Source organism: Helobdella robusta, assembly GCF_000326865.2.
Source record: "Helobdella robusta unplaced genomic scaffold HELROscaffold_42, whole genome shotgun sequence".
Taxonomy (NCBI): domain Eukaryota; kingdom Metazoa; phylum Annelida; class Clitellata; order Rhynchobdellida; family Glossiphoniidae; genus Helobdella; species Helobdella robusta.
The window spans coordinates 648,869-665,417 of NW_008704981.1; the positions used below are offsets into that span (position 1 = coordinate 648,869).

At 33.1% G+C, this 16,549-nt stretch overlaps 6 protein-coding genes across 6 annotated transcripts; all 6 read left to right on the forward strand.

The window, feature by feature from the left end:
• Window positions 1-20: 20 nt before the first annotated feature.
• On the forward strand, window positions 21-1,114 carry HELRODRAFT_177325 (hypothetical protein; the record flags this gene model as incomplete). The annotated part of the gene is made up of 2 exons (XM_009025533.1): window positions 21-490; window positions 688-1,114. The coding sequence occupies 2 exons, from the start codon at window positions 21-23 to the stop codon at window positions 1,112-1,114; spliced, it is 897 nt and encodes a 298-aa protein (XP_009023781.1).
• An 870-nt stretch (window positions 1,115-1,984) lies between these two features.
• On the forward strand, window positions 1,985-2,647 carry HELRODRAFT_177326 (hypothetical protein; the record flags this gene model as incomplete). The annotated part of the gene is made up of 1 exon (XM_009025534.1): window positions 1,985-2,647. The coding sequence occupies one exon, from the start codon at window positions 1,985-1,987 to the stop codon at window positions 2,645-2,647; it is 663 nt and encodes a 220-aa protein (XP_009023782.1).
• A 504-nt stretch (window positions 2,648-3,151) lies between these two features.
• Window positions 3,152-6,218, forward strand: HELRODRAFT_113995 (hypothetical protein). Its single transcript, XM_009025535.1, has 8 exons — window positions 3,152-3,262; window positions 3,513-3,760; window positions 4,169-4,240; window positions 4,401-4,447; window positions 4,873-5,032; window positions 5,289-5,429; window positions 5,578-5,646; window positions 5,759-6,218. The coding sequence occupies exons 2-8, from the start codon at window positions 3,635-3,637 to the stop codon at window positions 5,966-5,968; spliced, it is 825 nt and encodes a 274-aa protein (XP_009023783.1). The 5' UTR covers window positions 3,152-3,262; window positions 3,513-3,634; the 3' UTR covers window positions 5,969-6,218.
• Window positions 6,219-6,475: 257 nt separating this feature from the next.
• On the forward strand, window positions 6,476-9,797 carry HELRODRAFT_185872 (hypothetical protein). The gene is made up of 8 exons (XM_009025536.1): window positions 6,476-6,507; window positions 6,610-6,730; window positions 6,827-6,915; window positions 7,527-7,918; window positions 8,129-8,293; window positions 8,687-8,887; window positions 9,083-9,184; window positions 9,391-9,797. The coding sequence occupies exons 4-8, from the start codon at window positions 7,567-7,569 to the stop codon at window positions 9,576-9,578; spliced, it is 1,008 nt and encodes a 335-aa protein (XP_009023784.1). The 5' UTR covers window positions 6,476-6,507; window positions 6,610-6,730; window positions 6,827-6,915; window positions 7,527-7,566; the 3' UTR covers window positions 9,579-9,797.
• On the forward strand, window positions 9,797-13,119 carry HELRODRAFT_177329 (hypothetical protein; the record flags this gene model as incomplete). Its single annotated transcript, XM_009025537.1, has 3 exons — window positions 9,797-9,875; window positions 10,614-10,898; window positions 11,183-13,119. 3 exons carry the CDS (start codon window positions 9,797-9,799, stop codon window positions 13,117-13,119), a joined length of 2,301 nt encoding a protein of 766 aa, XP_009023785.1.
• A 471-nt stretch (window positions 13,120-13,590) lies between these two features.
• On the forward strand, window positions 13,591-15,202 carry HELRODRAFT_177330 (hypothetical protein; the record flags this gene model as incomplete). Its single annotated transcript, XM_009025538.1, has 4 exons — window positions 13,591-13,606; window positions 13,847-14,002; window positions 14,743-14,845; window positions 15,127-15,202. The coding sequence occupies 4 exons, from the start codon at window positions 13,591-13,593 to the stop codon at window positions 15,200-15,202; spliced, it is 351 nt and encodes a 116-aa protein (XP_009023786.1).
• Window positions 15,203-16,549: the final 1,347 nt, after the last annotated feature.

Consider the following 16,549-nt stretch of genomic DNA (forward strand, 5'->3'; position numbering starts at 1 on the left):
ATCACATCAAGAAAAGCGACATGCAGTCGTCAATTGCAGCCGCAACTATAACAGTTAACAAAAGCAGTGACATCAATCATAATGTTGATAACATCAGCGCATTCAATTGTGACTTTTATAACGCAGTCAACACACATTTTCAACATTCTTCCAACATTAATTACAACAACATCAACAATGTTGATTCGTTCTGCAACGAATTTTTTCAATTCGGCTTCAGTGACGTCGAATTCAGAAGTTTCCCATTTACGAACAGTTTGTTGGATTTTGGAGTTGCTAGTAACAATTTTCAACAATGTTTTGTTGAAAATTGCGAGAACAACAACAGCAATAACACTACAAAAAACTTTAATCCCGGCAACAACAACAATATCCTGTCTTATAACAAGACCATTCACGAAATCGAAAATGTCAATAACATCAATACAAACAACAGCATCATCAACCTGAACAACAACAACAACAATGTCAATACGTTTTACAATCAAAAGTGTTTTGCTCAGACCTCCATATTAAACACATCGTTTTTGTCACCATCGTTGTTCATGCCATCAACAACTTCATCGTCATCAACATCATTTCTATCCATGATATCACCATCCATCTCCCCATCATCATCATTTTCCTCATCGTCGTCGTCGTCATCATCCCCACACAAATCATCACTGACATCGTCACAAATTTCAGAAAATCCATCACAAAGTTCCACACCGGACCAAAGTACCATTTCATCCCAAACTACCACACCACCTTCTCCGTTGCAGGGTACCAGCTCGTCCCTGAGTACCAGCTCGTCCCTGAGTACCAGCTCGTTCCTGAGTACCAGCTCGTCCCTGAGTACCAGCTTGTCCCTGAGTATCAGTCCTTGCCAGCACAACCCATCGCCTCATCATCGAAAGAAACGCAAGCGAGTGATCAACAAGACGCAACGACAGGCTGCCAACCTTCGCGAGAGAAAGCGAATGAATCGACTGAACGAGGCCTTCGAGATTCTTTGGCAGAAGATGCCCAAACAAGCTTTTGGTCAATTTTCCAAGCAAATGGCCAGTCAGATGAAGTTCTCCAGGGTTTTTATTCTAAAGTCCGCACTCGGATATATCGAATATTTGAGTGATATTTTGAGGTCTGGATGCAGTGGTGGTGTGGAATATTTTGGTGCCGGTTGTTTCAATGAGGAAGAGTTTTTGCTTTGAACTTGTTGTGTTGGGTAATTATTTGTTTAAAGATTGAGTGCCTGTAGCCTATATAATATACATATATTTTTTATTTTGTATCTTTCATTATGTATATTTTGTTGCTATTTGGTGCTTCAAGGCTTTGTGTTGCATTTTGTACTTTTGTATTTTTATGTTTTTATGTAAACTGGCGATTTTTATTTTGTTTGATTCAGTTGCGTCATCAAATAATCAGGTAATCACGCACACTTCGTTATCATCTATATCCTAACTAGTCATGCAAATAAGAATGTTTGAACTTCAAATATAAAGTGAAACGTTAACACATTTGGTATTCAACGTGCCTTATTTGGAATTTATAACATTCCTTCGTTTGATTGGTAGTCTTGTTAGTAATAAAGTTCGGCTAAATAATGACAAAACCATCGTCAAATGTCTTTGTTGTCGTTGTTCTTAGCTTCGAATTTGATACGTTCAGAATTCGTCCATCAAGGAAAGAGCCAGCCAACCGGCTGTTGATATTCATTTAAAGCCATCTTCTTAATCTTGAAATGTAAAATTGTTTCTAACGGTTTATTCGTTCGTTCGTTCAAATTTTTACGGCATTTTAGCTCGTTTTCAAGCTATCTTTTCCTCGCTGAAATCTTTTATTTTTTAATAGTTAATTTTTTTTCAATGGTACATGTAGTTTTTCTTAAATTAAAAAGTAACTGCCGATATCGAACTAATCTAAGTCAAGATATAATATAATGTAAACAAAAACAGTGGGTTGCAAAATTTTCCGGGTAAGGTTTAGTTTAGATCCTGAAATGAGCAGGATATATTCAAACGATCCTCTAACTGCATTGCCAGTCAAAAATATTTTTTACGATCAAGTTTGGAATGAGTCAGATTGGCATCAAGGATCTGGAGTAATTCTGGAAGCTTCCGTAAAAAGTCGTCTACGATTTTCACTAATCGACAAAAACCAGCAAAAAATCCGGTATTGTGCATTTGTTTTGCTGGTAAGACGGGCCCACAGACGAGTTTTCGATGGCAAAAAAGAAATAGAGCCAAATTTTAGCGCTACTGAAAAGGTTCGGACCGGATTTTTACATTCCTCATATAAAGTCGTTCCAAAGGGGCAGTCAGATTTTTTGACGTACGACGAATTAGTGAAGATCATCCAACCGACGAATGTTTTAACTGTATTTGGACTTGACACGAACGAGAAAGACAGCTTCATCAACGTATTCCTAGAAGAAAATGATCTGGAAAAGCTGGAGATAAGCGACAAGGATGAAATCAGATTGAAAACCAAAGGTAATAGTCCATTTTTAGAGAATTTGTGCAAAATAAATGCCCTAAATTCAGCCTTATCTAATTATGCTGGAGACGATAAAATAGGAGCTTCTTGGACAGACAAGATCATGGCTGTCAAACAAAATCTGGAACTTCAGGAAGAGGAACCAAATGATGAATGGGATGATTGATTTGTAATGAATTAATAATAATAATGACACTCATTTTTTACTTTTGTTTACTTTCGTACTTATTTTACATTATTCTGTAACTATGATTAAACATTATTGCTTTGTAATAATTTGTATAAGTTTCTAAGCAGCTATGCAATATTTACAATTTCATGCTTAAATTAATCTGTTTAAATCTGTTCTTATGTTGTTCTATAATGTTTTTTATACCTGATATGGTTTGTATACCTAGAAGTGATCAGGTTTTAATTAAATGAATGATTAATGCAGCTTGTAATATTTCGTTACCTGTAAAAAAGTTTTAAAAGTTGCTTGTATTTTCAAATTCTCAAATGTGCGCATACGATATTATAAAAGTAAATATTGCTGATGTATGTTTTCGATGAAGTTTTTACATGTATGATATACCTATGCCAAATTATTCCCATTTGATTTTAAAATACGATTTATTTACAACACGGTACCATTATTTAATTTATGCTAGGTTTTATTATCTTTGTTTACATTTCGAGTATATTTAATGTCGGCTGTTCGTTTGCGATTCTAAAATAAAAAGTTATCCGATCTTCTGCCTGATTGAATCTTAATAAAAAAAGAGAAGATACATTTGTGAAAGTAATTTAAATTTTTTGATTTTATAATTTTACATTTCCGTTTGTGCCGGCTCTTGTATTGAGCGATAATAGTGTGTTGTTTTGACCTTTTTTTGCGGAATTCTAATTGCCTGTTTAATGTTTATTACTGCTGTAAGCCTCTAACAGATTAAATTTATGAATTATAAAGCGATGGACCATCGCCGTTGATGAATGACTTTTAAAAATTTAATTGGTTTCAGAATCATAATCTTTCATTTCATCTCTTTCAGTTTCTCTTATAAATAAAGAAGAATTGTTCTATCTAGAACCTCTAGAGAAAGGGCTGGACAATAGACAGACGTCATCGTCATTCTTCAAATTTAAACAAACAGGTTGTTAAAGAACCAGCATTATGGATTTTCAACATAGGCCTGGTGGTAAAACAGGGATGGGCGGGGTGGCCTCTGCCTCTGATGCAAACAGGGACAGGCGTGAAAGATTAAGGCTTCTAGCCCTTGAAACTATCGATTTAAATAAGGTTTGTTCATTGGCTGGTTGTACAATGTTATTGTATCATAATTTTTCACATATATTTTAAATTAAAATTCATATTATATTTGAATTAGATTTTATTGTGAATAATTAAATATATATATAATTTTTTCTGTCTAATCTAATTATCGAAGCTTATTTTTTGTAATTAAGTTTGTGTTTCACCAATCTGGGTTTCACAATTCTAATTGGTTCACTGATAAAATACTTTCATATAATTCTTTTTTTTCAATCTTTAGTACAAAGCACTTACATTTTTTTAAACTTTTATTTATATTCAATGAATCTTACAATTTTGACGAACTCTAATTAATAAGTTATTAATTTTTTAAAAATAATTTTATTTTGTAAAAAAAAAACATTTAAATTATCTAAAAATAAAATTTTCCAACAGGACCCATACTTTATGAAGAATCATCTTGGCTCTTATGAATGCAAGTTATGTCTGACACTGCACAACAATGAAGTTAGTCATACCTTTCAGCTACTATGTTTTTCCTTAATTTAATTTATTTTTGATAGATATATTTTTCGACTAAATATTTTAGATGTAAGTTTAAACAATGTTGAATTTTAATAATCCTTGAATATATTTTATTTTAATAAACTGAAATTTTACATTTCAGGGTAGTTATTTAGCTCACACGCAAGGCAAAAAGCATCAAGCCAATTTGTAAGGGAATTTATTTTATTAATTATTTACTAATCATGATTTTTATTTTTTTGCCATAATATTATTTGTAGAGATAAAACATGAACATGCCTTCGTTAAGGACCCCCTAGCATCTAGTTTCATGTAGAGGGGTTTGGGTTCGAAGGCAGATAGAGCACTCTTCGTATATACATATCTACACAATGTTCATGCATGCTTATGTGTAATGCACATGTGTGTACGTATTTGTTTTGTGTATGTGGATATATGAGAGTGCAGGAATTGATCAAAGTCAATTACTTCAGATTTGAAATTGATTTGATATCCGATTCCTACAAAATAATTACATTTGTTCATTATTGCTTGGATTAATTTTTTTTAAGTTATTTAAAAATTTTTGTTTTAATTAATAATTAATTGTATAATTATTAAAATCATTCTCACAGAGCCCAGAGAGCAGCAAAGGAAGCGAAAGAGTCGCCGATCCAGCCGTCACTCGAGAAGCCTCGCATCGACGTCAGGAAGTTTGTGAAGATAGGCAGGCCTGGGTACAAGGTCACTAAGCAGAGAGAACCTGAAACTGGACAACAGAGCCTCTTGTTTCAGGTGTGTGTCTTTGTTTCTCCATGTGTATGTGTGTGTGTGGGAGCGTGCGTGTGTATATTTATTTGTGTGGACGTTACAAATTTTTCTTAGTTTGTTTTATATTTTAATGTTTATGACTGATTATTCGATGGTGATGGTTGTTTGAGTGGGTAGATTATGCTAAACAATATTATCGATTACAAACTCTAATTCATTTTGCTGATAATTAATTAATCCTTGTAGACTAAAATTTATTTCAATATTTTTTCATACATAGATTGACTACCCGGAGATTGTGGACAACATCCAGCCCAAACATCGATTCATGGCAGCTTACGAGCAGAGGATCGAGCCCCCAGACAAGAGATGGCAGTACCTGCTCTTTGCTGCTGAGCCTTATGAAACCATTGGGTTCAAAGTAAAAATTCATTCAATTTTTGTTCTTTGTTGGATAGGTTTTAAGTCATTTTAAATCGTAAAATTACTGATATGAGGTTATTTTTACATCTCTTTTTAAAAAGTTTGTACACGAATACATTGAAAACTTTAAAAAATGTATTTGTCAGGTGCCTAGTAGAGAAGTTGACAAGGAATCATCTAAGTTTTGGACCAGCTGGAATAAGGAAACAAAACAGGTTTGATACACTCGTCCCTAAACATTATTTCACTTTGTAAATACATACATGCTATTAAGTTAAAAACTCAATAGTGTAATAAACTTATTACTTTAATTTAATATTTTTCCAGTTTTTCTTACAATTTGCATTCAAACTGGAGTCAACAAAGCAGCAACCACAGCAACAGCAGAAGATACCAAGCTCACTGCCCCCACCACCACCTCAACAACAGCCGCCCAACAACCCACCAATGAGACCACCACCTGGACTGCCCATACCTCCCCCGGCAGCTGGCCAGAACATCAACCTGCCTCCTCCTCCCCCCCCACCAACACTTTAAATTTTTGTTACAAACTGACCGGCTCTGCAGAGCTGATGAATTAATTTCAATTCGTTTTTGTTTGGTTCATGAGTGCATGGTTCATTTCATTATTTTGCCTGCTCGTGGTTTTTTTTCTTGTCTTGTATGAACGAATTTTATTTGAATAAAATTAATTTTTTTTTTTTAATAAAAAAAAAAAATCTAATCTGACTTATTCTGTTGGAAAAGAATTCGTGAAAAATCTGAATTAAAAAGTACTCAAAACAAAGAGTCACTCAGTGTTCGTATTTCGTTAAGGTTTAATTTAAAAAATGTAATATCTTAAAGTAACGAGTAAGAACGAAAAGAAATCAAACTAAACTAAACGAAAGAAACGAAGAGTTAGAAAAGAAAAAAGCATTCAATTCATTGCTAGCTGGCATCACAGCACAACACACTAGCTAGATAGCTCATCAGCTAGCACGCGTTACATCAGCCAGATAGCTTGCACGATTATAATAGTGCACTTGTTGTTGGTGCATACAACGTGTTCATGCTAGATCAGAAACAGCCTCTAGGTATCAACAGAGTGGAATTTAGATTCTGAAATCATCACATCTAGCATGTTTGACACGAATTATTGCTAAAAACATCCAAAATCAGTTTTTTTTTTCTAATAGATCGTCTGCCGAATAATTTGTGGAGTTATCTTGAAACTGTTAAACACGTTTGGCCTAACAATCTTGATTTAAACTCTGCAATTATCTTGATTCGAATTGATCATCCAGCAGCGTAAAAGCCGTAAGTTGGATTTGTTTTAATTCAGAATCGAAAAAAATTAATCGTTTTTTGGAAGAAAATTTGCCACATCAATCCACTAATTCAACACGCTACCAGCGAAATCGCACGAAACAAACAGAAAGGCATGGTCCACATAGAACAGGAAACACATCAGCATAGATAGATCAGCGGCAAAGATATAAAGAGTATTAAATAAAACATCTTTGATAAACAATCTATCACTTATACAACGAATTTATACTTATCATCGCCGATATACATAGCATGATACAAACACATGTTTTGTTAAATACATGCATTTATTTGTATTTTTTTATGTAAAATAATTTTTTTTATGTAAAATAAATTGCAATCCAGGTAAGTTATCACCTGGTGTGCAACGGAGTAGCAGTATTTTTGTTTACAACAACATAGTATTTACATTTACAGAAAATATTGTATGCAATACAAATACTTATTCATCATTTGTACATACTTTTTATACATTCATTCCTACATTTAGTGACTTAGATTTACATTTTTGTATATAGTTTTTATGTATTAGCGTGTAAACTGTACACAACGAGAAAATATGTACGTTCGTATGAGATTGTGGAATACTGATGTACGTCGTACACAGTTGATTTAAACATACATCCTAAATGCTCAAGTTAAAAAAATTTAATGTTTGATTGAATTTTAATTGACGTTGAACTTAATTTTACAACTACTGTAGCTTTAGCGTTATTGAACTATAGTAATGTACAGAAATATATTTAATTGATTTAATAATAAATTAACATTTCTATCGCTTTAGCTTGGATACATAACGGCTACCGACAACAAGAGCCCCAAAAATGCCATTCAAATCACTGAATTCCATGCCCACGAAAAGGGTGTACCTGAAAGCCGTCGAATGCAACGGGTTCATATATGGCATTGGGGGTAGTGACGCCAAGGGCCAGCCCATAAACAGCATGGAGAGCTTCAACCAATCAAATTCAAAATGGAAGGGACATGGCTGTATGTCGGTAAACAGAGCAGCACCAGGTTGCATGGTCGTCGGGGAAAGTATCGTAGTGATGGGTGGAATCAGCGATGGACAAGAGGTTACCGATTCGGTAGAGGTGTTCGATACAAAAACGAAGGAGTGGAGTGGTAGAGATGGGATGAAGGAGGCCCTCAGTGGCATTGCGTGTGTTGTTCACGGTAGGTCGGTCTCGATCAGATCATTTTTTGTTTCCATTTTTAATACTTTGTATGTTTTCATTTATTTATTGTCAGTTAATGTAAGTTTACGTAAAAAAAATTCATATAGGATCAAATCCTGATAAACCTTCAAACTGTTTAATATATAATTTTTATACAAGCGCGCAAGGATCATGTATATTTTTGAAATATGGCAATCAAATTGACCAGACGACAGAATTTTTGTTGTTGGCGGGTCAGCTAAAGACACGAACCCTAGAGACTACCTGATGCAGTATGACCTGCAGAATAAAACTTGGAAGTCTCTAAAAGACATGCCTACGGCCAGATACGCTGCTACTGCCTTCATTCTCCGGGACAACTTGTACGTCATAGGTGGGGAAAATGTTTATTTTAATATTTAAATTTTAAAAAAAGTTTTTTTTCTTCTTTACATTCGAACATATTCACTACAACAGCAGCGCTAGGCATCTTAATATCTATATATATCTGGTATATACCACCAATCAAGTTCAGTTCTAGTGTGAAACTTTGGTGATTAATGCGTTTTTAGTGTTTGTTGATCTTTTCAATGTACCATCTTTGAATGAATTTTTAATATAAAACAAGTCTGAATGCAATGATGAAATAAAAGTATGAATTGTCATTAAGTATGAAAAATAGAAACCGTTATGATCAAATTAAATTAAATTAAACTAAATTAAATTAAACTAACTAATCCGTGTATCTTTTGAATTTTTGTTTAATTTCTATTTCGTTTTTTTACAGGCGGTCGACAAGGCAAACTAGCAACAAACGCATTTGAGGTTTTTGACATGAACGTAGGTACATGGAGAAAACTGCCCAACCTTCCTTCTAAGAATGTTTTCAACCAAATCGTGCACACAGACACGCACGTGTATGCCTTAGGAGGGTTGGATAAAGACCAGAAGATTAAAGATACCTTGGAGATATTCGACCTCAAAACAGGTTTCGCTTGTTTTCTCTTTTGGAAATTTTGAATTGTGAAGATTGTCTTCCTCTTAGTTTCTAAAATTAAAAATTCAAATGAAAACATGAATTTTTTCACTTAAAAGTTTATTTATGGTGAAATTTTATGTAAATTTGCATTGATAATAGTTAAAGATAAACGTTTTACACATCTAATTATTAAATGTCTTTCAGAAAAATGGACCCAAGGCCCGAGTATGAAGAACAAAAGAGCGGATTTTGTAGCAGCGATGTTGAACGAGAAGTTATGGGTGGCTGGAGGCGTGAGTGAAGTAGGTGAGTTTTGTGGCTTTCTTGAAGTTCGAATAGTTATTCTCAAAGTGAAGTTTATTTTTAATATCAAATTAGTCGATTTATTAAAAAAATATGTAATTATTTTTTTGACGATTCTCTAATTAATTAATTTGTTTTCAATATTTATTCATCGAATTATCAAAACTAAGTAAATTCAATTAAGCTTGCAACTTTACCGGTTTTTTCAGACAAAATAAAAAAACCGACGGATAGTGTCGAAATATTCGATCCGACAAACAACACCTGGACCGACCACCCAAGCGTCCCATCTCCGTTCTGTTCAGCTTCCTACTGTACATCTAAGGATAATAAACTCTACGTTGCAGGGGGCATGACGTTGGATGGCGTCACTAACAATTTTTTCGTTCTCAGCTAATCATGAACATATGCTACTGTTTTCTTTTGGTGGTTTTAGATTCAAATTTTTTAAATTCGTGTCTTCAGCCTTCTTCTTTTAGAAATATTCTATATCTAAGTTAAATCGTGTATTTATTTTTCTGAGTATTAAATACTTTTTATCTGCTTTTTGTTCTGCGCCATTTTCGGATAATCATTTTAAATTATATATATAAATAAGATTATTATTTTTCAGTTATGGCTGATTGCGTTCTTGTTTTTTTTTATATACCACCAATTATAATAATAAGGCGTACGCATAGAAAATGCGACAGGGGTAGGTACGTTGTAACTTGAAACCAAACTCTTGCTCACATGTGTGTTGTCACTCACTTTTGCTATTAAATGGTACTTAACAACCCTCATATTTGATCTATTCGACGTATTTTTAAATATTTTTGTAGAAATTATGATAAAAACATTCTGTCAACCCGGTGAAGATATTTTTTACTGTGGCTCTTTTTTTTAAATAGTCTGTATATGTTGATGTACAGATAAAAATGGATGTTTTGAAAAACCGGTAGACTGCAACACAACAGCCTTTTATTAAGATTCGTTAGATTCAAATAAGGATGTTTAGACAGAAGCGGAATCAAATAGTTTACTACGCGTGAAACGTTAATTAAATAATAGAGAATCCTGAGCAAAACACTTTTAGCCATTGTTGACGTCATAATTTGTTTTTGTCTTTTTAATTAAAATTAATATCAATTTTTATACTTTATAAACGTTTAAAAATAACAAAAACAACAAAAAATGAATTTATTTTATATTTTAATATACTCCCTCGTAGAAAGTTTGAAATTTGCTGATTAAATTCATTGTAAATTTTTCTTTCCGCATACATACTAAATCAACATTCAACATACACCAAAAATAAGATATTGCATAACGAAAATTGAACACAAATAACAAAGTTAAACATAATTGATAAAAAATTGAATTAACAAATAAATATTAACGATAATAAATCATAAAAATAAAATAACAAATAAATAACGCTAACAAACCATAGTTAGATTAGTGGTTGGAGTCTCGAAAGATTGCTCCTACCACGCACATCACTGCTTCTACGTCGTCCATGTCGGCACGAGCGTCGTGACGAACACAACTTCAGCCAATGCCATCTGTAAGTCTCGTGCAAAAGAGGGGTACCTTTTGGAACCCTACGATAGGACAATGCACGTGGCAGCCAGGAAGTATGCCGAACGCAAAGGGAATAGGAAGACCCTTTTCCCCGTTAACGCCCTGTACGTTCACACGGAGAGTCTCAAAAATATCTTGTCCAATCAGACGCCTGGTTTTTTCCAGTTTTTATTAATTTTTATCAGTTTGTTTGCCATTAGATTTGTAATATAGATACAAATTGGAAATCGTGAATAGTTGATAATGCCTACAAAATGATACTTAAATTCTTAATTCGTTATGATATATCAGAATTTTTTTAAATATTATATCTACGCTAAAATCTGCCTGGCTCTCAAATGGCAAATCAAAAATTCTCAATAAATAAATTTAATTGAAAAGAATTCATTTATTGAACCAAGTAACACTAAACTGGTTTAATTAATTTTTCTCATTCAGATTCAATACCTCCGAATATAGAAATAGACAAAGAGCAAAGTGAAAAAAATTACCTTTATGCAACTCTGGATGACAGCAAACAGTCGTGGATCTTCAAAACAGCCGACCACCATCACTTGCATCGAACAGTTTGCACCTTCAAGAACAAGGAACTCCCGTGCACTAGAAAATATACACCGGCTAAATTAATTCTTAGAGATGAAACTAACAAATTTAAGGCTAGTTCAAGTTTAAAAATAGACTATCCAGAATATGTCCCGGCAAAAAATGTAAAGGTTATCAACGGTTCATTTTATTTCGACAATCATACATGGAATGTAATGTTTGATTACTTGAAAATGCATGGAAATATCGATTGGTTGGCATTCCACAACAATTCCAAACTGAAACAATTCATATGTGAGTTCATGTTATACTCCAACAAATCCTACGTTCTGACTGAGAAGGATTTCAAAGAAGTTGGCATTAACATCAAAACCTTTCAGAAAATGACAAATTTCCTCAAGTTCATCAAAACGCAATACAGAATTGATGTTCGCTCGAGAGATAGCTTGATTATAAGACCGGCTTCTGGTTTATTCAAAGGAGCTGCCGAAAAATTTTTGGGCTGGCTCAAGGGTGACTTTATTGAGAAGTTATGTAGATTTTTGGCACTGTTATTTAATCCGAGTAAGTTAACTCAGGAGGAGGTGGAAGATATGCATATACCTTGGACGTTGTTTTCGATTTACAAAGATTTCCTTTTTCCGATTCTTGATGCTATGATAGGTATTCAGCGAATATCAAATCTGGTAATAACCATTTGTTACAAGATACAAGCCATTCTCACACCTCTCTTGAGAATGAACTGGTCGGCGATTCTCAGTGGAAAACTCCAGTCCATTTTTGAAGGGTTGGATCTACAGTTTATTGGAGACCTGATCTTGAAAAATGACAAAAGTTTATTTCATTTCTCGGAAAATATGTTAGACTCGGTGAAAAATGTGCCAACAAGTCAAGTTAGCAAATATAAATCGTCTATGTCAAAATTAAGTAGCTCCGTAAACAAAAAACAAACCAGTGTGAGCAATTTGATTGGAAATTTTAAAAATGGCAACATGCTTAATTGGAGAAAGTTTTATAATGGTGGCCAATCGAGTTTTTCTAAAATAGCTAATCTTGATTTTAACAAAATGGGTCAGATTTATTCGAGTTTGAAGGGCAAGGTTGATGACATATCCCCTAGTCTTCTTACAAAATTCGGCATGAAGGTTGATGGAGATCATTTTTCGTTAGTTAAAAAAGCTTTAGGAGGCTTTGAAAATTCAATAAATACATTTGGATTCAATTTAAGTGGAATAGTTGCAAAACATTACGGGGGTTTTGATAATAAATTTATTAATTCGGTCAAAATGTTAAAAACTTCAGGCATAAACGTGAAGGCATCAAGCTTACAAAAGTTATCTGGCATGGTTGGAAGGGAAGAAGATGAAGAAAACGAGTCCGATGTTGAGGTACCATATGGAAAATTGGTGAAAAATCACAAAAGAAGATCTTTATCTAAACAACAATCAAACCCTCTAGCAGATCCAACAATTTTAGAAAATCCATTTGCTGTATCAGAGTCTATTTTGGGAAATCTGTCAATACCCAGAACGGATTGGAACGCCATGGTGCAGCGTGTAGGTGACAACGAAAACCCTTACAAATTTGAAAACCCTTATAAGATTATATTTAGAAAATACTTTGCTGATTCATGCCTGGTTATCTACAATGCGGTGACAACATGGTACGAAGCACAAAATATGTGTGCTAATAATAGCGGTTCCATGATTGCTTTCACTGATGATTTTCCACTTGAAGCCATGAACAACAAAATGTTTTTCCAATTATCTGAATTTGTTTCTTTCTGGGTTTCATCTTCTAAAGGAATTTGGGTCTGGGGAAAAAGAGGTTGAATTTCTAGTAAATTTAAAATAAATTTTGTTGGTTTTTAATTTTTTATCCACTATCATGTAAATGTTCTATACCAATTAGTTAAGCACTTATACTGATACATCTCTTCTTTAAAAAATAAATATTTTGTTAAGATCAAAAGCCTTTATATAAGTATACGTACAATGGAAACAAATATCACAGAAAGTTGTTTATTCGTCTGAGCGTTAGACGTTTCCGGCATATAAGTGACATTTTCGCGTGAGAATTTAACAGGTCCTCCATTTCTTGGTGTCAACGCGTGTTAAAGAAATTTGACTAAGGATGTGATTGTAAACATTTAAAAATAAATCAACACAAATCCTTTTTAGGCCTGCAGATATCTTACAAATGAATATAATATTACTAATTATAATGGGAACATCCTTTTATTTTTTAACTCCAAATACCAAATATTAATAATGAAATAATTATAAAATCCTATTTAATCTAAAATGCTCTTCACTGCAAGTGAGTACATTTTAGAGGGGCTGGTTCAATTGTTCAATTGGGGTTCAATCATTCTTATTATTTTGGCGTTATCAATCAAATTTTATGGTAAACATAGAGTTGCAATAAAGTTATAATAATAATAATAATATTAATAATAATAATGATAATAATAATTATAATAATAAGAGATCTATCACTAACAATTCGTAATTATAACAACAACAAATAGTAATTTAAGTGAGATTACAACTCAACCAGGCACAGCGCTAACTTGGAGTACATTTACTGGCTACACTGAATTCACGAACAACAGGAACTTTGTGTTTCTTCAAGTGGGGGCCAAAACTTACAGCTGGTACGTCTCTGCCAATTGGGACCCTGAAGCCACTAATGGGAAGATCATTTGCATGATAGGTCATAAATTTTTTTCATCATTATTATACGCCTATGACAAAAGCGTGACAATATACTTATCATTTCTTACTTTTTTAGTTTCATTTCAATTCTCATGTCAAATAGACTGTTGGCACCATATAATAAGTTTTTGAAGTTTTGCACAAAGGGTAATCGAACCAGGTGGCCGTGCAATAACAATGATTCACGATATAGGCATTCTATTATTTGAGCCCTATTGCACCACGGTTTTTGATTCTAAACATAGGAAATGTTTTCAAAATCGTTTAAGGTTAACACAAAAATTTCTCCATAAATAAAAATTATGTGAAGTATTTTTTGCGTTCATTTTTTTTTCAGATGACAATTCTTCAAGACGTAACTATTATTGCATAATTTATTTATCCTTTTTTCATTTTAAATCAAAATATTTTTAAATTAATTAATATTTATACGAATAATAATAATAATAATAATAGTAGTAGTAGTAGTAGTAGAAGTAGTAGTAGTAGAAGTAGTAGCAGCAGCAGCAGCAGCAGCAGTAGTAGTAGTAGTAGTAGTAGTAGTAGTAGTAGTAGTAGTAGTAGTATAGTAGTAGTAGTAGTCGTTGTCGTAGTAGTATAGTAGTAGTAGTAAAAGTAGTAGTAGTAGTAGTAGAAGTATTAGCAGCAGCAGTAGTTCTAGTAGAGTGTTAGTATTAGCAGCTGCAACTATGTATATTATGCATATATATATATATAATATATTTATTTCAATTTCAGTAATTTTATACTGGTGCTTCCTAACGTTTGGTTTATTTGCCGCCATTTGTATAGCCCTAATATTCACTTTCTACGCCATGAGAAAAAGCCACTTGCGGATAAAGTCAGTAAATTTATGAATGATTTTGAAGGAAAAGTTATACTTTTTATATTATTTTTAATTTTTATTATGTAAATCATTAAATATTAGAGAGAAAAAAGGCTTTCTTGGTACTTTTAGGCTGATTGGCCTGGAAAATTGAATAATAAATATACTAAAAGTTATTGTTAAATCCCAACATACGCATAATTATATCAAACGTTATTAAAATATAAAATTCATATTTTTTATTTTAAATTTTCAAATTGAAAAAAAATTTCACAAAAATATTTTCCCCAAACCAGGAATAAAAAAGCTGGAGACTCACTTTCGCTGGAAACGAGTAACGCCGGCAGCGGTGGGAATAGAGTGGCCATATAAACCAATTTGGCAAAATTTATTTGAAAATCGATCTCCGGGTGTTTTTTCGCTACTCCCACCGGATCTATATCTTTAATTTTCAAATGAATAAAAATATAGATAAAGAAATTTTTTTTAAATACATGCCAGATTAACAGACCTTGGACGAGGTAGGAAAAAAGGGCCATTTGGCAAGGGTCTCCAAATTTGAGGCCCATCTAAGCCGCGTTATCTAACCAGGGCCTCAAAATGGTTCGTGCAGGTCGTAGAGCAAAAATGGAACAAGCGCCTGAATTTCGTAGCTTTCTGCATCACAAGAAGTTTCTAAAAATGTCACTGTTGAGTTTTTCTAAATTTACTCGTTCAAAACTTGCAAAATAAACTGGTTTTATCGGTTTCAATTGAGTTCATTGAAAGTTAATACAATTATTTTAAAAATTTTATGACAGTCAGTCTGTAATTTAACTTATAATTTATACAATCTTTTTGGGATATTTTGTAGAAAACGAAGTTTTTGGATATTGTGAGCGAATTATTATTTTTAACTATCTATATTGGCCATTAAACTATCTATATCGACCCGTTGCTCTTTTATCAAATTTTTCGAAAATAATAGAAAAAATAATGTACAAAAGGCTAAATACCTTCTTCAAAAAAAATTCCATAATTAACGATTCACAATTTGGATTTCGAGAGAAGTACTCGACTGAGCTGGCAATAATAGAATTGATCAGAAAAATAGGGATCGCAGCAGAAGACAAAAAATACATCGTAGGCACGTGCCTTGATCTCTCGAAGGCATTCGATTGCATCAACCACAACATCTTGCTGGCGAAACTAGACCATTATGGAATACGTGGCTCGCAACTGAAATGGTTCAGAAGTTACTTATCGGAGAGAAGTCAATTTGTTAGCTGGCAGGGTACATGCTCGAGCGAAAAATTAAACCAAATTGGAGTACCTCAGGGCAGTATTTTGGGTCCATTGCTATTCATTGTCTTCATCAACGATCTCCCGAAAGTTTCAACATTCTTTGATTACATTTGCTTCGCAGATGATACTAATCTATTCAGTACAGGCAAAAACATCGATGAACTCATCTTGAAGACTAATAGTAAAATTAAAAAGGTTGTCTCATGGTTTGAATGTAATATGTTGACATTGAATAGCAGAAAAACTCAAATGATTATTTTTGGCCCAGTCCAATATTTAAACTACAAGGAGCCATATAAGATTGTAATAAATAATTCGGATATTCTCGAAAGCAAAACTGTTAAATTTTTAGGAGTAATATTGGATCAAAAATTATCGTTTCAACAACATGTTCGATATGTTTGCACAAAACTAGCAAGATCAATTGGTCTATAA

Bases quoted from the DNA above. Each gene is read 5' to 3' on its own strand.
- HELRODRAFT_113995 (XM_009025535.1), top strand. From the start codon at position 3,635: ATGGATTTTCAACATAGGCCTGGTGGTAAAACAGGGATGGGCGGGGTG. The intron at 3,761-4,168 runs GTTTGTTCATTG...ATTTTCCAACAG, and splicing joins AAACTATCGATTTAAATAAG to GACCCATACTTTATGAAGAA. The intron at 4,241-4,400 runs GTTAGTCATACC...TTTACATTTCAG, and splicing joins TGACACTGCACAACAATGAA to GGTAGTTATTTAGCTCACAC.
- HELRODRAFT_185872 (XM_009025536.1), top strand. From the start codon at position 7,567: ATGCCATTCAAATCACTGAATTCCATGCCCACGAAAAGGGTGTACCTG. The intron at 7,919-8,128 runs GTAGGTCGGTCT...CAAATTGACCAG, and splicing joins CATTGCGTGTGTTGTTCACG to ACGACAGAATTTTTGTTGTT. The intron at 9,185-9,390 runs GTGAGTTTTGTG...CGGTTTTTTCAG, and splicing joins TGGAGGCGTGAGTGAAGTAG to ACAAAATAAAAAAACCGACG.